Source organism: Rhynchophorus ferrugineus, unplaced genomic scaffold (genome assembly GCF_030347505.1).
Source record: "Rhynchophorus ferrugineus isolate W39M unplaced genomic scaffold, kcgeb_rfMv2 rfM7, whole genome shotgun sequence".
NCBI lineage: Eukaryota > Metazoa > Arthropoda > Insecta > Coleoptera > Curculionidae > Rhynchophorus > Rhynchophorus ferrugineus.
In genome coordinates, this window is record NW_027472586.1 from 13,072,519 (window position 1) to 13,095,961 (window position 23,443).

The following is a 23,443-nucleotide window of genomic DNA, read 5'->3' on the forward strand; positions in this document are numbered from 1 at the left end:
TGGCAACCCAACAAAAATGTCAGTAGTTGACCGTTTAAGAATAATAAAAACGGAGCACCATGGCGGCAGAGCTCGGCGAAATACATGTTTTGCTTTTTAATTAAAATTTGAAATACAAATAACAAAATAATATCTCGCATGCATTTAAAAGACGAAATACAAAATAGAGTCAAGTCGTGTATTTGAAATATAAAACACAAAATTGTAACAGTTTTTATTTAACATACGAATTACAGAAACAGAAACAGATCTAGAAACATCAATTGAAGACCTCAAGAAATTCTCTCCAAAAAGCCAACACTCAGCTGTTTTAGCAACCTTATTTCATGACTTAGCGCGAAATCTTGGATTATTTCGTGTATCCATTTGATTCCGAGGTCATGGTGCAGTGATGCAGTTGGTGTGATGTTATAGTGGAACCCCATATTTGCACCGCATAGGTTCAAATAGGCTTTAGGATTGACTGTTAAATCAATCTCGTTGATTTTAGATCAAGTTAAGAATATCTTCCGACTAACTATTATAGTTGCTTGATTTGAGTCTAATCTGGAATCCGACGATGATCCCTTTGGTTCGTTTCTTCAAGGAGGATAACACTGCAACTATTACTCCACTGATTATTCTAAGAAATGTATGTATTAGTACCTATATTATCCATAAGAGTGACTAAATCACGCTAGCTCTTTAATAAAATATAAATAAGCAAACAAATTATTAACAAAACTGTTGTCACAGTCACATTTAACAATAACAATTAATAAACCTTTACTTTGAATACTTAACGCGTTACCTAATTCATTTAATTGCTCCTTAAACAATGTATTGCTATTTATTGTCAATAATTATTTATCACCCATCGCCTGACAGCGGTCTTCCCACTTGAACACCACCAACAGCTTTCGGCAAAAGGTCAAACCAGAGAAAAACGCCGCATCAGCACGGGCAGCTCTACTGCGATGCAACCGGTGGGCGGCAAAGGTTAGTGTACATCGGACGACCCACGATGTGATCAGAAGATTTTGTAATGAATCAGTTGATACACACATAGAGAAAAATAATTTCGATTTTACTAAAGGGAAAATTGAAAGACCAAAGAGGCTACCATCTCAATCAACAATAAGAGAAGTCGATTATTTTATGTTATTTTCTTCACCATTAACAAAAAATAAATTAATAATAAGTAAGTTTCTTCATCATATTTCACACTACTATTAACACATGAGCTGAAAAGTCCCGGGCCTAACACAGTGATGGCGCTACTTTTATTGCATTAACCGCTTTTTCAGTTAGTAATAACCTTAAGAAATCTTAAAATTTCATGATATTCTACTCATAAGTTTGTGAGTTATTGTGCTAAAAGTGACACTACTTTTGCTATTTTCCAAACAACTGATCAAAAAAAAATCGTGTTTTAATTTTACACTGGTTGTTGATGGAAAAAAATACGGTTCGAGCGAAGTAATGGCTTGAAAAGTATCATAAGAACTCCGCTCCATCAGGAACAACAATAAAACATTGGTTTGCTGACTTCAAACGTGGTCGTAGAAACACCGATGATACAGAACGCAGTGGACGTCCAAATGAGGTGGTAATACGAGAAAACATACAAAAATCCACAATATCGTTTTGAATGGTTGGAAAGTGAAGTTGAGTTAAGTTAGTTAACATCGTAAAGATGTCAAAAGAGCGTGTTGGTCTTATATTGCATGAGCATTTGGTCAGTGTTGACCAAAAACAAGAACGTGTTGATGATTCTGAACAGTGTTTGGCCATGTTTAAACTAACAAACCGGAACCGTTGATGAACAAAGCCAATTTGGAACAAAAAAAGCACGGTTTCTTTGTTAAGCCCACGGATTTTCAGCCATATGTTACGAGTCAATGGTCAAACTTTGTCAAACAAGTCAAACTTTGGTGAAAATTAAATTAAAAAGATCTGATGTGTATATATTCATATTTTGTTTCGTTAGTCCATATTTATATCCTAATTGATATTACTACTAGCATCTTAACAGAGTGAGCAACTAAACAGTGATAAACGCCTGAATGACTATAAAACATATATCGGAACAACATTATTATATATAATCGCTACTTCTGGCTATCACTTGCTTTTTATCCGTTTTTTGGTCTATATTGATTAAATAAAGGGATTAACGTTAATGAGAGATTTATTCATATTCTAAATCTCCAAAATCAATAAGAATGTTATTAGATTTTTGAAATAGTCGAATCGCAATACGAAGATATTTCTCCATATTTCTACAAATATTTTTCCAGGAAATGCACTAGGTTTACTATACAATATATATATATATATATATATATATATATATATATATATATATATATATATATATATATAATAAAAATTTGTAAAGCCAGTGATATATAAGGGATTTATTACTTACAAAACACAATGAAAAATAGCAAAATATACCAGTGGTAAATATGCACTATACCAATGGTAAACTTGTTCTACATGAACATCTATACAAACCAGATATCATGTCTTTATTCCAGATAATTCTAAAGTACTGTATTGGTCAAATACAGCCAAGAAAATGGGGATACAAAACAAAAACTTACGGGATAAAAGCGTGGTGCGATTGCCAATCAGGGTTTGTTTAATCACCGACAAGTTCCCAACGTATTTGATTAAGAATCCATAAGATCAGAATCCTGAATCACCACTTTCAAATTATCACCACGAATTATTACTAATTTTTATGATTTAACTTACCATATGTATAACTGAAATCTTACAAATACAATGTAAATTTATAACAGTATCCTCAATACTAGTGGCGTAATTTAAAAATAATCTTGATGATTCACACACAAATCTAAATATAAAATCACATGGAAATATTCATCAGCATACCATTAATAGCATCCTCATATAAAAATAAGAAAGATATTGATTATTGTTATTATAATAACGATGTCTATTCTGTCGTAATTTATTATACTCGGGTAAAATATGTTTAACACTTATTACGTAGTAGGATCTTATAGATTTAATCATTGTCATATTGTACACATACAGAAGACGCTGAACGCTCAAACCTGAAGCAAGGAAGTCACTAAACACAGAATCCCGAAAACTGAGGCTTTGAAACAGGCTACACTATGAAAAGCTGTTTAAAATTTGCATATGGTCTGGAATGTTCTTCGACAAACTATTCAAAAATGCTGGAAAAATCAATGAATCAATCAATGACGAAGATAACGATCTTCCCTTAAGTTTAATTATGGAACAATTGAGATCGAATGCAGAAATCCTTGTCAGTGCATCCTTGGATTCTGTTATTCAAAATAGTGATTCTAAATGTTGCTTGTATTCCAATTGATATTAGTGTATGGAACGAAGATAAGATGTGGACAGTGAGGATGACGAGAACGTTCTCATTTAAGTTAGAAATGGAGCGATTGATGTGTTAAGTAAATTGTTAGCCTAGCTTTAGATCGGACGGAAAGAAAAGAAGCATTATACACAGATATGTTAGTTCTTCGTTCTTCTAAAATGTCAATTTTTCTTCTAACTAAAGAATAATAATCGCTAAAATATTTTTTTTTTATAAATATACATAAATGTATTAATCGTTTCTTTTAGTAAAACGTTTGTTATTTAAATTATCAAAATAACGTCCGTTAATATAAACGTTTCGATAACGTGAACTTTTTTAAAAATTAGTTCACATTAATGGGCGTCCGCTGTATTTACGGTGGATTAAGTTCAAGATCAAGGTCAACAATTTGATCAAAATTTCGCTAATTTCAGGGTATAATAGAAGCAAAACTTTTATATCAATAACATTTCATCAAATATTATCAAAATAAAAACAGTTATTGTTACATCCAACTACTTTAAAGGAGTTCAAATTCTATTATTTGTATTCTTTGCTCTTAACTAAATACTTAACCATATTGTTTTAAGATGTTATACATTAGTACTTAACTTTTTACAGTATTGTTTTTTAAAATAGCATAATTGTCATTTCCTTAATCATAACTCATTTAATATATTCTTAATATTGTACTCAACAGTTTTCTGTACCAAATTTAGGAATATCCTAGAAAATTGAAAAGTAATTGTATATATATTTTGTATTTTTACAAAACCTATTTACTTAGTCTAGTATATCAAAAAAAATCGATCCTCAGCTTCAGACCTAACTAAAACCAATCTGACATATCTAACAAAATCAATTTTCCCCAGAAAATATCTCGGGCCTTACCAAAGACATGTTATCAATTTGAAATAAATATATTACGGTTATAAACTAATTTTAAAGGATTTACCACAGATGGTGTTAATTACATTGGTGCCTTTGTAATCGGCTTCATGTTGACGCTTTACCTTTCAGCATGTGTCATTTCGTCGAATGTGAAGACACATTTTTTTTAATGCGTTGAAAATATTTGCATCTGCTAGAAGTTTTACTTCTTTACCACAATTTGAAGAAAAAGACGGTTGAAGGTCATCGAATACATTTGTGAAACTTATAGAAATCATGCTCCATGGATATCCACATGTGGTTTCAACGTTTTAAAAGTGGTGATTTTGGCGTTGAGACATTAAACAATTTGAAGGCATCGCTCGATGAAACCACGATTGATGCGTTTGAGCCAAGCACTGCAAGAAAACGGCCGGAATACGAGCAAAGACACGACAAAGTTATTCTTCAGCATGGCAACGCTAGACCACATGTTGCAAAACCGCTAAAAACATACTTGGAAACGCTAAAATAGGAGGAGGTGCTGCTCCACCGTATTCTCCAGAGCCTGCTCCTTCTGAGCAGCGCTTCATTTCCTATGACGATGCCAAAAAATGGATAGATTCGTGGATAGCTTCAAAGGATACATCGTTCTTTCGAGATGGTTCTTCGAAAGATAATGTTGCGGCATATAGCAATAGTTTGAATAAAATACATTGTTCCGATTTTTCGCAATGAAAATTGAGATAAAAAAAATCCTTAAAAAGTAATTTATAAACCTAACAGTTTGTCGATAACACATAATAGCACCAGATATGATCAAAACCATTCACAAAACGCCGGTTTCAGGTTTATATCACAGCAAATATTGATGTTATGCTGCAGAAAAATTGTGGAGTATATTATGGCTGATTGTTCTTCGGGTTGAAGCTGGGTGAGTGACCACATTATCCTGAAGAGGATTGTTAAAATTTCATTCCGCCACGTGTGTGTCTATGCCGAGAATACATTTTACGTAGTCCTTATTTGGTTTCAAATTGCTCCTGTACGGACAATATAAAGCACAAAAAATACCACCGAGGCTCATTCACAGAAGAAACCCGTCACCTGGTCGCCAGTACGAAGAGAACAATCACTCACCAGCAGCAGATCTAAGTACAGCCATGGCATACTATCCGTCCTTATTGAGTAAACCACTCTATCGTATCACGAAAACCTCTTCGGTAACCGCGCGCAACACCCAACAGTCCCGAAGCGATGTCGGAAAAAATACACGGCCGCGTGTCGCCGTCGAATCCACCGATCCCCCTGACTACTTTCTACATCGCTGGAGATCAGCGTACGCGCGTCCGAATCACCTGGTGGACGTCGATACACTGGGGGGTCGACGTCGAATCCGCGACGCGACATTGCCAAGTCTACGGGACCGGCGCGAGCACCGCGTACGTACGGATGCTTCGGTGGCTTTGTGTGTGTGTGTTTGCGAATCTCTACTCTTTAGAACGTGGGAGAAATCGGGGAAAATGGATGATAACGATAAATTCGGCCGCGCTCTAACCGAGAGAGGAGATCCGTACGTTGTCGAGAAGATCAAAAACTGTTTTATTCGGTATTGATCTGATTTGGCACAAAGAACCAAACGCGTTTCTTCTTCTGTTCGCCAAAGAGAATACTTTTTAAGGTAAAAATTGGATAGGCTCGTCGGAATTTTGAATTCCAGGAAGTACCCTCATCGCTGAGCACCCTGTTGATCTGATCGCTACAGAACGTATCAAGTTATTGATAATTTAATGAAACTCCACTAAGATATAAAAAATATTTAAAAAAAGGCAACATTTTATTCACTTTTCACAGCGATTATTGGAAGAAGATTAACAGGTCAATTGAAAAGCGAGCTCATTTTTCACCAAAAACAACGACGAGTTGATGATTCGGAGCAGTGTTTGAAGATGGTCAAGCGTAATAAACCCGAGTTCTTGCATAGATATGTGACAATGGATGAAACATGAATCCATCATTTCACTCCGAAGTCTAATCGACAGTCATCCGAGTGGACTGCACACGATGAACCCGCTCCAAAGCGTGGGAAAACGCAACAGTCGGCTGGCAAGGTTATGGGGTCTGTATTTTGGGATGTGCATGGAATAATTTTCATTGACTACTTTGAAAAGGGAAGGACCATCCACAGTTACTGACATAGCGTTATTGGACCGTTTGAAGGACGAAATCGCCGAAAACGTCCGCATTTGAAGAAAAAGAAAGTGCTGCTTCACCAAGACAATGCACCGTGTCACAAGTCAGTGATCAGTCAACTGGGCTTCGAATCGCTTCCTCATCCACCGTATTCGCCAGACCTGACTATTTCCTGTTCTCAGATCTCAAAAGACTGCTCGCTGGGAAGATATTTTCGTCGAATGAAGAGGTGATCGCCGAAACTGAGGCCTATTTTGAAGCAAAGGACAAATCGTACTACAAAAATGGTACCGAAAAGTTGGAGGATCGCTATAATCAGTGTATCACCCTTGAAGGGAATTATGTCGAATAAAAAACACAAAATTTACCAAAGAAATGTGTTTTACTAAGGTGGACCGGGTACTTTTCAGTTGACCTGTTAGAACAAGGAAGTGAACGAAATGTAGTATAATATACATCTGGTTATGTTTTCACTTATGATAATTATGGCTATGTTCCATGGTTCTGTTAATTTCTTATATATGGTTGTGGATATTTAATATGTTTTTTTAATTAATTACATCTTTCATTATATACGCTTGGTACAATCTTAATTCACAGATTAATTTATTACTAGTGTTCTGTTGTACTTGCATTAATACACAAGCAAGACGAGTACGGTATTCATACATCAGTGTATATATTTTCCAAACTAAAATAAAACTAAAATACTTGACACACTTATACATTATACAAGTTCTTGTGGTTTGGTTCGCTTCAATCTTCTGATTTCCTGCGAGTTTCAGTAGCTTTAGTGCTTCTAATTTAATGAAATGCAGAAAAAAATTTAAAAAACACTAATTTTTTTATTGGAATTGCGGAAATGACCAAATTATAGCGAAACTGACACGATAAATTAAGCTTCTAAGAATATATAATAATTCCAGTAAGTACTTGTTATTATCACTTTATAAAATATATCACTGTATAAAACAAAGTCGCCTTTTCTGTCCCTATATCCCTATGTGCGCTTAAATCTTTAAAACTACGCAACGGATTTTGATGCGGTTTTTTTCAATAGACAGAGTGATTCAAGAGGAAGGTTTATATGTATAATACATGCATAATATACTAAGGCAACATTGCTAATTTTAGAGGTTTCTACCGTGATGTCGTAAATTAACCTATTTTTTTAGGCTTATTTAGCAATTAGCAAAAACGCTGCCTAACCCTACGAGTTAGATCAAATTAATGTACTACAGTATTGTACACCATAAAAAGGTCTACAAAAAAGTCCGCGATGGTATATGTTTATCTTTTAGGGATAACCCACATTAACCATTTTTATTGTTTACTTTTTACGTGAGAAAATGGCTTATTTACGAAGCTATTTTAAGCAATACGGCATTAATCCTTATCGAATTAAATACCTTAAATACAGTGTGCAATTAATATAGATCAATATGGTTCCTTACAGCATGTAAATTAAACAAATATTTTCGGAGATATTACAAATTTAAAATTTGCGTTTAAAAATGTGTAATGTAATAAAAATTGTATGAATTTAGATATTCCAAAGATAGCAGGAAATCTTCATAGTAAGTATAGGGGAAGAGGAATTGTTTTACTCCAAATTTAATGCGTGCAGGCCAAGGGCAGTAATGAATGAACCAAAAATACTGGATCGATTTTAATCATGTTTTCATTGAGTGACATAGGCATATATATTTTATGCCCGTGCAAAGTCGGAGCGGGCCGCTATGTTTTTATATACAACGTTCATATTTTTTCTGTAGTGTATTTAATTTAGTATCAGCATTGCACCCGTGCGAAGCCGGGGCGGGTCGCTAGTTCTATATATATTATTGGCACAAAATTCATTCGAAAACATGAATTGAAAACATTAAATTGAAAATATGAATAAAACTTATAACATATTCTAGAAGTGACAATATCAATAGTTGTTACCACAATACAGTTATTTTCAGAGCTTACATAATGGCAGATAATGTAAAATGTTGAGAAGTAGTTCCCCAACACTGTTTGGTAGGGCATGTTAAATTTTTATATATCTCTAACAACATGAGGTTGTCCATATTCTGAATTTAAAGAAATAAAAGCTACTGATGAAACAGCTGAACACCGAATTTTTACTGAAAATACTGCCATCATGGATCTAAATAAATATCACAAAGAAGTAGAAATGAAATAACGAACGTAGGTGTAAATAATATTAACACCTCTATTACGTAATATTAATACATAGTACGTAATATATTTTTAGTATAAAATAAAGAAATTGACAATGGTGAAAAAGATCAACGAATATATACGTATACGCAAGATGTCAAAGTAAAAACGTAAGAATACGTTAAAGAAAGCGTCTGCTGGTAATTATGTTTCACACCGTTTCGCAAAACATAATTGTTTCTAACGGATTTAATATTTTATTACGCTATAAGCGTTTTTCGGTCCTTTGTGCGTTTTATTGAATCGTTTTAGATCTAATCATTTTGGGTTTTCAACAGTGTTCAAATGATAAACATTTAAGATAATAAATCAATTCCATTAAATTTTTTCTTACAAACCGACTTATTTATCTAATAAACTTCATCCTATCTTCTGAATCATCAGCTTATTTTACAGCCAATTATTATTTTTATCTGCCATCCAAACTTTCCACAAAACATCTATCTCTAAGAAAAAGTTTTTCTATGCTTGGAGTCAAATTCCAATTACTCCTCAATTTAACCTCGAATAACCTTATATTTACCGATCGGCCCGCCCCATATAAATAGAGTTTCCTCAAATGTAAATATCCTCCCTTACTCTAACATTTGATTGCTCTGACCATCATTCATTATCATTATTTCTTGAGCATCCAAAGTATTCCTTCCAACGTAGAATATCAGATGTTAACGAACATCCTCATGCACATGCTGAGCTCACCCCGTATCTCATAAAGAAATCACTCCACCATTTATATCTCATCTTATCTTATAGAATAATATCAACGACTCTGAAATCCCATTAGTCTAATATCACGGACAAAAAACCCTTTAAAATCAAGCCAGCTTTCTTTCCCTACCCACCCTGATTTTCAGGTGCCCTTATTGTCTCGGTTCTCATGTGGACATCTAATGAACATATACAGCCCATCCAAATTCAAGTTCTGATTCTGAATGTCGTCACTTAATCTTTAGTGATTAGATCCAGCTATGTCTGAAAATATATAACCAAGTACATTTTAAAATGACCAAAGTACAAACCAAAATAAGCAAAAAGAAGCAAAGGAAGATGGAAGGTGGTTGCTTCCACCAACTTGCTGTTAAAACTCATAGTGAAAAAAATGACTGAATCTTTGTCTGAAAGAACTCAAGAGAAAAACAAGAAATGACAAATAAAGGCAGCTAGAATTGCAAAAAATAGATATTTGCCTAATATCTCAAACTCACTTGCAAGCAATTGAGGCAGACTGTTTCCAGGAATTGATACAATAAAAAAGACCAAAAAAAGTTTTCAAAACCAAAGCATCGTGCATCGTAACAGACTTAAGATAAAATAATGATAAGTTAAAATAAATTAAAACAAATAATTTGACTCTGTATCGTCTGTAATATTCTAAAGCCATAAAGTCTCAAAATTAGCCACAGGACCTGGAATTATATTCAACGGAATCCATACGTACAACCCCGGTAACCAAATAAGCTGCTAAATTAATTTCGGCATTCACCCCAACGTACTTCATCCGCGTTCGATTTACCGGCACAAGACGGACGGCAACCTCGCCCAGAAAGGCCGTAAGAGACAAGGCCAAACGGCGACGAAAAGAACAAATGCGGCGTTGCTGTTTGAGGCCGTTCTGGTCCGACACGGTGGCATTAAGCGACCGAATTCGAAATTGAATAAATCGAGGGCCTCATAAAGGACGATTTCTGCGATCTGTTGACTCTGACTGAACTATCCGACTAACTAAATCAAGATCATTTTCGTTCTTTTATCTCCACACGGGGAATATTGAACTTACAAGGGAGCCAAGAGCTTTTAATTAACTTAAAATATAATATAAACTTGTTAAATTGTTCAATAAGTCGGCGGAAGTATTAACTGTAAATACAGTTCGACACAGCTAAGTGGTTGTCCATCAGCATCTAATTTAAATGGATTTTGTGTATAGAAGCCTCAGTCTAAACATTTATCAGCCCAGTTAAGATTAGCAAAAACCTAACCAAAGCATTTTTATAAACATTGTATCACATGCTCAGTCGATAATAAAAGGATAAAAAAATCTGGAGAATCAAACAATGGAAAATGATCCCAGGTCAAGCAAAATGCAAATTTAAATGCCAAAATGAAGATAACAGTTAAAATAATATGGAGCACGTAATAAAGAAAAAGAAAGAATTGGAGTTTAAATATAGGAAAATTAATTGGAAGAAAATCATTATTATCAACGCACAATAAACCTTTACAATTAAGTACCGATTTAAACAGTATAAAAATAATTAAATGGTTTTTTATTACGTTTAAGAAATATATTTACTTATTTTGAAAGTATCGATATATCGGTCAAAAATTTCGATTTTTTTTTCAAATATCAATATATCGATATTTTTCGACACCCCAACTTCAATATCTGAAGTCGCTCATGGAATTAAGATAAAAAAATCTGGAGAATCAAACAATGGAAAATGATCCCAGGTCAAGCAAAATGCAAATTTAAACTAATAAAGTGCCGAAATGAAGATAACAGTTAAAATAATGTGGAGCACGTAACAAAGAAAAAGAAAGAATTGGAGTTCAAATATAGGAAAATGTAATGGTTAATTCGAAGAAAATCATTATTATCAACGCACAATAAACATTTACAATTAAGTGCCGATTTAAACAATATAAAAATAATTAAATGGTTTTTTATTACGTTTAAGAAATATATTTACTTATTTTGATAAAGTATCGATATATCGGCCAAAAATTTCGATATTTTTTTAAATATCAATATATCGATATTTTTCGACCCTACTTCAATATCTGAAGTCATTCATGAAATCAAGAGAATTGCAAGAAGACATTCCGGGAGAGATTCCATCTCATGTCGATATCGAAATAACACAACTCTTGTATAACACCAGAACGGAGCACAAACTCAAAAGAATATATTTGAGCTTGTGTAGTGTACTGTGCATTTAATAGCAAGTGTTTGGTGAACAGAATCAAACGATGGAAAATGATCCCAGGTCAAGCAAAATGCAAATTATAAACAAATAAAGTGCCAAAATGAAGATAACGGTTAAAATAATATGAAGCACGCAACAAAGAAAAAGAAAGAATTGGAATTTAAATATAGGAAAATGTATTGGTTAATTGGAAGAAAATCATTATTATCAACGCACAATAAACCTTTACAATTAAGTACCGATTTAAACAGTATAAAAATAATTAAATGGTTTTTTATTACGTTTAAGAAATATATTTACTTATTTTGAAAGTATCAATATATCGGTCAAAAATTTCGATTTTTTTTTCAAATATCAATATATCGATATTTTTCGACACCCCAACTTCAATATCTGAAGTCGCTCATGGAATTAAGATAATTCCATGTCGATATCCAAATAATACAACTCCTGGATAACACCAGAACAGAGCGCAGACTTTACAATTAAGTACCGATTTAAGCAGTATAAAAAATTAAAATTAAATTAAATTATTACTTATTTTGATAAAGTATCGATATATCGACCAAAAATTTCGATATTTTTTAAAAATATCGATATATCGATATTTTTCGACATTCCTACTTCAATATCTGAAGTCATTCATGAAATCAAGAGAATTGCAAGAAGACATTCCGGGAGAGATTCCATCTCATGTCGATATCGAAATAACACAACTCTTGTATAACACCAGAACAGAGCACAAACTCAAAAGAATCTATTTGAGTTTGTGTAGTGTACTGTGCATTTAATAGCAAGTGTTTGGTGAACAGAATCAAACTGCTGTAATGACACCATAGTGACCTCAAAGTAATGAATGAACCTTAAAATAATGACACGAATATCGAGAGAAGACATATTTGAAAAATAGCCAGAAACACTGGATGCTTAGCATGACATTTCTAAAATCTCTATCTTTTATAATGGTGGACGACATGGCATGACGGAAAAACGCCCAGAGTCATCTGCGTATTTCGCCGGAACGAGCCCGTCCTGATAGGACCGTCCCCTCCCCCTGCTCCCAAACACACCCGGCGCGCTACGACCTTTTACTACAATTCCTGCCGTTCTCATTACACTATCGATTTTCCGCATCCCGTACATTCAAGTAACACTGATTTCCCGACACCTCGCCCGCAAGTTCCCAGCATTTTCCCGGCCACAATTCCAGATCTCCAGCCCGAGATCCGTCTGCCGTCACCTCGTGCTTCGGTGGCCATTTTTTATTTTCGCGCTTTAACCGTGGAATTATTAAATTTCCCGGCCGAGAGTCGCGTAAAAGAATTACTATTAGCTACATAACTTAATTTTTACATATTTCTCAGCAAACTTATTTTACACCTTTCAAAATAGACAATAACCAAATGGACCTCGCACCACAAAGGACTTTGAGGTAAAATATGTCAATGTGCTTCCAACACCGTCATGGAATCATTTGTTCAACAAACGTATTTACATTAAAGTTTCACTAATAAATTTAAACGCTTTAAGATAAGTTCAATTTCTGCCAGGAAGATAAGAAAAATATCACAATTCACACCCAAAATTATCTAACCCTACCGAAAAAGCAGGTAAGTATTTATCAGAATATCGTTACAAAACATTTTTAAAAAAGAAAATAAACATTGAGTAAACAGTGCATGAATTCCTCACAATAAAAATTCAACTATTACAACTACAATCCAAAGAAAGCATCGGGATTCGATCAAATAATTGAACAAATGTTAAAAAAACACCTGTCTAGCCTAGTGAAAAATCAATTGTTGTTAAATCGTAATACTTCTTTACAAACAATTGTCTCGAAACTTTGGGAAAATATTACTTAAGGAGGCTAATAGGAGACTAGACTAACAAAAACTAAAATCCTTATTAAGTTTAGATTCAGGCGAAAACTCTTCAACGATAGACTAAGCCAGAAATGAATGCAGTATGCAGAAATATTAACATTCTAATCTTCAATATAATTTTCAAAATTAAACAAGAAGCAGGAGTACCTCTCATAACTGATCTATCTAGTGATATAGCAGGTGCTTGCATATATGCTAATCACTTCTGTTTCACTTTAAAAAGGCAATTATTGACAAAAAATTGTATACTGTAATAACGCTAAATGGAAAACTGTAAGTATAAACAACTATAATGGAGTCTTAGAAGAAAATCCTGTGGAATTGGACGTGGGACACAAATATAAAGAATGTCGAAATATTTCAGGACAGGGTGGTACTAGAAAACGTCGTGAATGCATTTTCGGTCTACAAGCAACAACTTTTACAAGCCAAGGCTACACCTCCATGAAAACCCCAAGACAGTTCCTAGATGGACAACACATCAACACTTGAAAAAATTCGCTTTTATTCATATTTTCAACCCTTTTAAGAGTATGACCTTAAGAAGTTTTTTCCTTTAGAAATTTAAATTATTTTCGGAGACAGCGGTTTTAGTGACGCGACATCCAAAAATGAAAATTAAAACGAGTTTTTCTTGAAACTACTTTTTTTTGAGACGGTTGAGTACTCTTAAAGTATCCTTAAAGCGTTAAGCTCCAAAAATGTGAAAATTCAATGAAAATCGCAAGGCTTTTCAGTTACTGAATAGAGAAGTTACTCTATCAACATCAGAGGACCAAACCCTAGGAGAAACTATGTGTAAAGTACGCGAATGAAAAGGGTGTAAATGGAGAGAACAGAATTACGTCATAGTTGCGTGAACTATAGTGAATGGAGTCTAACTTAAGAACTATTGCAAATAGTTTAATAGTTGAAATGGGGGGGGGGGGATTTGGCAACAGTTTTGATAGAAGTATATTTTAAATTGTTTAAAATATAATAATCAAATACCGTTCAGGTGTTACATATTAATAATTAATGCAGTGTTCTAGGTTAGAAATTAAAAAAATATATATTTTTTATATTTTAAAAACTCAATCGTTTTGAAGTTTTGAAAAATTGCCTCAAGGGTATATTTTTAAAGACTGCTTTGGAACTATGAAAGAAATCGGGTTTTCCAAAATCTAGGCCGGAATATTCCCTTAATGGCTGGTGTAGAAAACCGTTGATATATATACAATATATCAATAACACAGGACTACAAATTTGGGTCAACTTTTGGACCAGAGCAGATGAAAACGATTTTTAACATTAAAGCACAGTATAAATATCGTGACGTATCATCAGTGCCAAGAGCAAAAAATGTCTTAAGAACTTCGTCTTCATCGCCGGGGAATACCGAAAACGATTTAGTTATGGAAGAAAAACACAAAGTATTAAGGAATATTTGTCAAGCATGATATTTGAAAACTAATGGTTAAAGCAAAGTTTACAAAAATATTGACGCCTGATGAAGTACCAGCGTGGGCATCGTTTCAAAGTGTCGTTCAGAATTTCCTCGGTAACTAAAAATTACCGGATTACAAGCACGTAATCGACAATTTGTTGCAAAATTACCACAAGATTAGAGCTGGAATGTCTCTCAAATTACATTTTTTGCACTCACATCTTGATTTTTTCCCGTAAAACATGGGCGACGCGAGCGATGAGCAAGAATCGTGCATGAGTATGATGAGTGATTACTATTTAACATTAAGGCGTGCGTTAATGTTACAACAGACACCAAACAGGGGTCATGTTCATTTCCATAAATGTTAGTTAATTTTTTTTAATTAATTACATCTTACATTACATATACTTAGAACAATCTTAATTTACATATTAATTTATTACTACTGTTCTGTTGTGTTTGTATTAATATATATATTATGCTTTGGTTCATGCTGCTATAATGTGTGGAAATCTTAAGTTTTAAGACGAAATCTTGGATCACTTCATATATCCATTTGATTTCGAGGTCATCGTGCAGCTCTTGGTTGGTTATGTAGCGATAAGCATTGGTAATTAATCGTAGAACTTTGTTTTGGTTGTGTTGGATTACTAGTTAGTATGATGTGTTACTGCAACGCCATATTTACACCCTATAGGTCCAAATTAGCTTTATGATATGATAAACCAATCTACCTGATTTTAGGTCAAGTTGAGAGTATCTTCCAGACTAACCAATACAGTTGCTTGACTTTGAGCCTAATCTGCTCTGCTTTTTGTCTAACGTGATGTTTCCAAATTAATCTACCATCGAGATGTATGCCGAGGTATTTAGCTGATTCTGCTTGAGGAATTGGGCATACGTCAAATGATATAATTAGGTTTTGCCATTTCGCCGCAAAGCAAAATTAACATGGGCAGATTTTGAGCTATTTAGCTGTATTTTTCAGTATCTACTCCATTTGTTGTTGGGATACCAGCAGTATAGAGCAGATACAAGAATGATCCCAAGACACTATACAAGAGTGGTCCCTGTGGAACTCAATGTCTCATGGTGGTGCCAAATGTCATAGTCAAAAAAATGGTCAAAAATAGTAAAATAATGAATTTATTGAATATTTCGAAAACTAGAACCAATTTAAAAAAACGGGCTGCTGATTTGGTTCCTCACCTCCAAAACCGTAGCTATATAATTAACGATCTAAGACTCCGAATAGTATCGATGAAATGATCCCAGCAGATGACAAGATGAGCGATGCTCGAAGAACGCCAATACGGATCTACTACAGGTACAGAGCAAGTACGACTTACCCCTCCATAGCTCGGTCGCCCGAAGGTGGTGCTCCAACGATCGATGATCGGCTGGTCGGGCCCGGACCCGGAAGCCCGGCGGAAGAAACTGACGACCGCGGACCGTTTATCGAAGCAAAAGCTGAGAAAAAAATGAGCTGCCTGTATTGTCGCCAAATGCTCCAAGTACTATTTCATATGTTGTTGGGATACCAGCAGTATAGAGCAGATACAGGAGTGGTCCCAAGACACTACTCTGTGGAACTCCCGCCGAAATAGGTTTAGGTGTTGAGAGTGTCCCTTCATGCGAGACTCGATGAATGATATGATTCTAGTAGTCGACAGTAATTCCGCGGTAGCAATTTGCTCAATTTGTAGGTTAATCCCAAATGTCACGATCAAAAAAAATGGCCTTTAATGGTCAAAAATAATAAATTAAAGAATTTATTGAACATTTCGAAAACTAGAACCAATTTTTACAACCGTACTTATCTAATTAACGAACTAAGACTCCGAATAGTCTCGATGGAATGATACCAGCAGATGACGAGATGAGCGATGCCCGAAGAACGCTGATACGGATCTACTACAGGTACAGAGCAAGTACGACTTACCCTCCGTAGCTCGGTCGCCCGAAGGTGGTGCTCCAACGATCGATGATCGACTGGTCGGCACGAAAAATCGATCAAGAAACTGACGACCGCGGACCGTTTATCGAAGCAAACGCTGAGAAAAGAATGAGCTGCCTGTATTGTCGGCAAATGCTCCAAGTACTATTTCATATGTTGTTGGGATAACAGCAGTATAGAGCAGATACAGGAGTGGTCCCAAGACACTACACTGTGGAACTCCCGCCGAAATAGGTTTAGCTGTTGAGAAATGCCCCTTCATGCGAGACTCGATGAATGATATGATTCTAGTAGTCGACAGTAATTCCGCGATAGCAATTTGTTCAATTTGTAGGTTAATCCCAATTGTCACGATCAAAAAAAAAAATGGCCTTTAATGGTCAAAAATAATAAATTAAAGAATTTATTGAACATTTCGAAAACTAGAACTAATTTTTACAACCGTACTTATCTAATTAACGAACTAAGACTCCGAATAGTCTCGATGGAATGATACCAGCAGATGACGAGATGAGCGATGCCCGAAGAACGCTGATACGGATCTACTACAGGTACAGAGCAAGTACGACTTACCCTCCGTAGCTCGGTCGCCCGAAGGTGGTGCTCCAACGACCGATGATCGGCTGGTCGGGCCCGGCAACCACAAAAAATCGATAACTCATCAAGAAACTGACGACCGTGGACCGTTTACCGAAGCAGAACACAATTGGCCGGCTCTGGCTGGATGCCGTGCCGCCGCCGCTGCCTCGTTCTACGCTCGGATGTCGGCGAGAAGCGGCGGCAGCAGCCAGGGCCCGTCCACTTTGCGGTGGTGTGGAGTAATTTGGGATTTATGTAATGAATTGAATGAGAGAGCTGCCGGGTGTGTATACAGAGAGAAACGAGAGCGGGTCGGAGGGGACGACGGGGAGCGGGAGGGGAGGTCGACAGCGAGGGGGGTGAGGTGGGCGGTCTATCGATCGAAAGGGAAGTATATAGCGGTGCTATGTGCGCCCCAAACGTCGCCTATGTACGTTTCTTTCTGGATATATATAGCGCGAGAGTTTCCTGGGGACCGAAACAGACAATTCTTTTAACTGGGCGCCGTGTTTTAACTAAAAATATAATCGTTGATATTGCGGACGTTTCGCGATGAAATTTGATCGGTTGAATCTTCAATATTCGCGTTAACTTTTCTAGAATCGCCCTCTGTGGAATAAAAACCAAACAATTTTACATGACAGGAAACACGAGGTAGCAAAAAATGTCAAAATCGATGGAAACAATTTCATCATCATTAATGGAATCTACGAGAAATATTTACTTCTCAACCAATATAATGCCGTTGGAGCCACAGGACCTCGAATCTCGCAACAATTGGCGATCGGCTGCAGCTATTCTGGTCTCGGGCATTGAATCTTTTTCCAGATCGCTTTCGACGATCCCGACCCAGTCCATTTCGAAGCTGTTTAGTGGTCTTCCATCCAAAAGTTCGATTTAGCCGCTGAAGATTATGAGGAATTCGATGAACTTTCTTTCGACAGGCACGTTCAAATCATGGTAATTTTCTCAACCGTGCTCCTCAATTCTTCAAATATGCTCTGATTGTCGGATCTTAAATGACTTCATTTCCAATACGATCTTGGAGATAAACACGTTAAATTTGCCTTAAGCCTGTAGCAGTGTCGAAGTTTCGGAATTATAAAGAAGCGTAGATAAGCAAGGCAAAATAAGCACCTGGAAAAGAAGAACTTCTTCTTCAGATATTAATCGTCATCTTCAAGAACCAAAAGCTACCGTTAAGCCACTCCAATTCAGCTTATTACTTCAACGGTAGATGGCACTCTTTTCACCAGTATTGCAGATCCCAAGTACTTGCTTTAACTGAATCCCGTTGGGACTTACAATAGCGGACGGTTCGTCAGTTTTCAAGACTTCGGTCTTTTCTTCATTAATTCTCAAGGCATATGGTTCTGCCATACCAACTATATCATGAAAAATGCTAGAAGTCCCATCTGAACCAGCGAACATCAGATTAACAATTAAGCAATATCTAAGCATTTTATTTACATTTCATGTTCTCATTAAGATTGAATCTATCTTATCTATACTAATAATATGTCTAATTTGGACAGTATTACGATATGAAGATATATATAGCTGAAATAATAATCTGGTGCTACAATACCATATGAAAAAAATGCTAACGATTTAGGTATAAGATGATATGAAAGGAGCATATTGATTGATGGATTGAAAGGAAATCCATAAGGTTAATATATTAGTACATTATAATTAATGAGAAATAAATTACTAATTATAATACAAACAAAAACACCGATCACAATTACGTTTTAAATATTAGATATATATTGATTTTTGGCATATTTTATTCTTGAAAAAATCTGAAATAGCTCAAACCAAATATAATCTCAAGACAAGAAGACCTACAAATGAACTATAAGCTGAAAACACAAATCTGTCCATTTCAATTTTGCGTTATATCATTGATATATAGACGCCTATTTATATCATTTGAGGGATGCCCATTTGAGGATTTCAAGCAGATATCGGAGAAAACTGGAAACATTATGTTAGCTAAAAGGCTGAACACATCAGACCAAAATTATACACCTGTTCTGGTTAATAATAAGGCCTAATAATATTTGGACTTGAAGAGTGTAAATATTAATTTGCATTAAAACATCAAAGCATAGTAATCTAACACTGGCAAAACAGAAATTACTCAATTAGTAAAACCAATAGTCATCGCCATGTAACAAATGAAGCACGATGACCCTGAAATCAAACGGACTCATGAAGTTATCTAAAATATATCTGTCAAACATGAAAAAGGGTTACTAACCACAGCATTTGCTGGACAATGCACAGAACATTAAAAGAGTGAAACGAACAACATGAATTGACTTTAGCTTTGTACAAACTTTATACAAATAAACTCATCCAAGTACAAATGAAATGATGTGTAATTAAGATTATATTAAGGCAATCTATTACACCTTTAATATTTTTTTTTGAAGCTTTACTGTTAAAAACTATGTACATGTGTATGAAAAAAATGATATCCGCTAATTTTTCCCAATATTTCAAACATTTTACGCATTCTATCTCGAAATAATTCTTTTTAATTATTTTTTTGGTATATTCATAAGAACTGAAGCGATGCTCAGACAGATCACGACTCACATACAGCAACAAGTAGTAATGAGAAAAAGCAAGGGCTGAAGAATCCGCCGAATAGGGTATCTTTTGAGATCTGAGAACAGGAAATTGTCGCTAGGGGTCAGATCTAGAGAATACGGTGGATAGATGGATTTTTGATACCGTTTTCACCAGCTTGTGGCACGGTGAATTTTCTTGGTGAAGCAGCAGTTTCTTTTTCTTCAAATGCGGCTGTTTTTCGACGATTTCGTCCTTCAAACGGTCCAATAACGCTCTGTAATAGTCGCTGTTGATGGTCCTTCCTTTTTCAAGGTAGTCAATGAAAATTATTCTATGCGCATCCCAAAATACAGACGCCATAAACTTGCCAGCCGACTGTTGAGTTTTCCTACGCTTTGGATGACTGTCGATTGGACTTCGGAGTGATATGACGGAGCCATGTTTCATCCATTGTCACATATCGACGCAAAAACTCGGGTTTATTACACCTGATCATCTTCAAACACTGCTCCGAATCATCAACTCGTCGTTGTTTTTGGTCAAAAGTGAGCTCGCGCGGCACCCACTTTGCAGAGCTTTCTCATACACAAATATTCGTGAATGATATGAGGTACACGTTCAGTTGATATCTTTAGAGTATCTGCTACTTCACTCAATTTCAATTTACGGTCATTCAAAATCATATTGCGGATTTTTTAAAATGTTTTCGTCGGTAACAACCTCTTTTGGGGGTCCACTGCGTTCACCGTCTTCAGTGCTCATTTCACGACGTCTAAACTTAGTATACTTATCCTTGATGGTTGATTTTCCTGGGGCAATGTTCGGAAATTCGGCATCAAGTCAAGTTTTTGCTTCAACCGTATTTTTTCCCTTCAAAAAGCAATAGTTTATCCACACGCGAAATTCCTTTTTCACAATAACAAAAGTTGTTTCACTCAAAATGATATAATTCACAAACTAATGATCCGACAGCTGTCACGCATGTTTTGAGGGTTAGGGCTAACTAAAAAACATATAGATTTAATTCTAGTAGCGCCACCTATGTGTCAGGCCGGGGACTTTTCAAGTGACCTGTTAGTATTAATATGTTAAAATCGACAAAGCACGGTTGCCATAAGGTCAACACGGCATTCGATGACCTTCGCCCGTCTTTTTCTTGAACATGAAGTTGTAAAACTTAGCGCAAATGCAATCTACTTGGTACAAATTCAGACATTTTCAACGCACTGAAAAATGTTTCGTTCCCATAACAAAACAACACTAACCGAAACGAGTGAGGCTTCAGGAAGTTAGTTACAAATGTACTCGATGCGATTTAATACATAGTAACATCACCTGTTGAAAATCCTTTAAAATTAATTTATAGGTCTGATAATAAAAGACGTTATATTAAAAAAAAAGTGATATTAACTTCACACAAGAAAACGCATGTTAATAAAAATTAATTTTCAACCAACCTTATATACCGGCGGTAAAATGGCGAATAAAATGGCACATCAACGACCTGTATAACAACGCAAAACGCCACCATCCACCATCGATAAAGCGATGACAGCGCCCCAAGTTGACCCGGTGAAGACTAGCGAAAATTATATTATTCCTGGGATGTAGAGAAGTATTTTGTGCATTCAGAGACGGTGTGCTATCGATCGGAAGAAATATATAACGTGCTATGTAAACCCAGAACGTCGCCTATATATATACCCTTCGTTCTAAATAAGGCTCATGTTTTTAGGATGCCGAAAGATTTGCCTGGTTTCTATTCTTGATAGGTCGGATTATTTTTTCGAAAGATTCTTTTTCGTTATACAGGCGCGTATTACCTTCAGTTCTGTAATTTTAATTCCCCGTTCCGTAATTTGAAACTTTAAGATTATGCACTTGGGATGATTTTTCAAAATTTAAATTATGCTCGGAGATATGGTGATGTTTTGGTGACATGACATCTAATAACGAAACTTTTTTTTATTACTCTTTTTATCACTTCATTAAGTGATTTTCTGCACAAAATTCTATTTTAATTGTTACTAGTCGTTTCCGACTAACCTACAATTAGTCTTATTTTAAAGGTATACAACTAGGAGGACCCATCGGCCCTATTCTAAAGTATATATATATATATATATATATATATATATATATATATATATATATATATATATATATATATATATGTGTGTGTGTGTGTGTGTGTGTGTGTGTGTGTGTCCAATCAGATCGGATGACGTTTTGTTCTACACATTTCACTGTCACTTTGCATATTTAGCTGATTAGCGAGTACATGGGACGCACTGATACTCTTTCAGAGTAATTCACACAAACACGTTGAATTACACTCGTTATTGGTTCTAGAGGAATATCGCGTTGTATCACTTCATTTGAAACATAGTACGAAGCATCGACAATTTTACTATATCTTTATTTTGGAACCGTTGTATAATGGATGTATTATATATAGATTCGCTAGCGGTTTCTCATAGTTGGATTCTATTTTCTATTATTATTATTTAATTATTACATTGTTACTAGTCGTTTCCGACTAACCTACAATTTGTCTTTATGATAACTTAAATCTAGGTATATAACAAGGAGGACCCATCGGCCCTATCTCAGTCTCTGGTGAAATAATGTTTATACATGTCACTGCTGTATTGTTTATTATATGCACCTCACTACACAACACTACACAAGATCAGATGGTTTGATTCTTTTGAGTCTGTGTCCTATTATCCAAAAGCTGCAACGCTTCATGACATATTCTCATAAGAATGAAGTCTTTCCTCATGTCCCCTTGCAATTCTCTTGATTTCTTGACTGACTGTGGGTATCTGAAGGTCTCGATGTAGGTAATCAGTCCTGTAGTATTTGGGTGCGCCCACAATATTATCTTTATTTTGGAACCGTTGTATAATGGATATATTATATATAGACTTGCTAGCGGTTTCTCATAGTTGGATTCTATTTTTTATTATTATTATTTAATTATTACTTTGTTACTAGTCGCTTCCGACTAACCTACAATTTGTCTTTATGATAACTTAAATCTAGGTATATAACTAAGAGGACCCATCGACCCTATCTCAGTCTCTGGTGAAATAATGTTTATACATGTCACTGCTGTATTGTTTATTATATGCACCTCACTACACAACACTACACAAGATCAGATGGTTTGATTCTGTGTCCTGTTATCCAAAAGCTGCAATACTTCACGACATATCCTCATAAGAATGAAGTCTTTCTCATGCCCCCTTGCAATTCTCTTGATTTCTTGACTGGCTGTGGGTACCTGAAGGTATCGACGTAGGTAATCAGTCCTGTAGTATTTGGGTGCGCCCACAATACCTCTCAGGACTTTGTTCTGAAGTTTCTTTAATTTAACCTGCAATCCCGCATGCCATACTTTATCAAAGGCCTGAGATATGTCTAGGAACGCAGCTG

At 35.4% G+C, this 23,443-nt stretch overlaps 1 protein-coding gene across 12 annotated transcripts in view; it reads right to left on the bottom strand.

Moving 5' to 3' along the window:
- Positions 1 to 23,443, bottom strand: part of Tlk (Tousled-like kinase) — a 207,118-nt gene that overhangs the window by 155,226 nt on the left and 28,449 nt on the right. For 5 of the 12 annotated variants that reach the window (XM_076410066.1, XM_076410065.1, XM_076410063.1 and 2 more), the window contains exon 1: positions 5,360 to 5,597. The exons of 5 other annotated variants lie outside the window; for them this stretch is intronic. In XM_076410066.1, coding sequence (XP_076266181.1) covers positions 5,360 to 5,389 — 30 coding nt within the window. In that variant the 5' untranslated portion in view covers positions 5,390 to 5,597. Of the gene's footprint in view, positions 1 to 5,359; positions 5,598 to 23,443 lie in introns of those variants that run through there. 2 more of the 12 variants (XM_076410064.1, XM_076410057.1) reach the window with 1 other exon arrangement.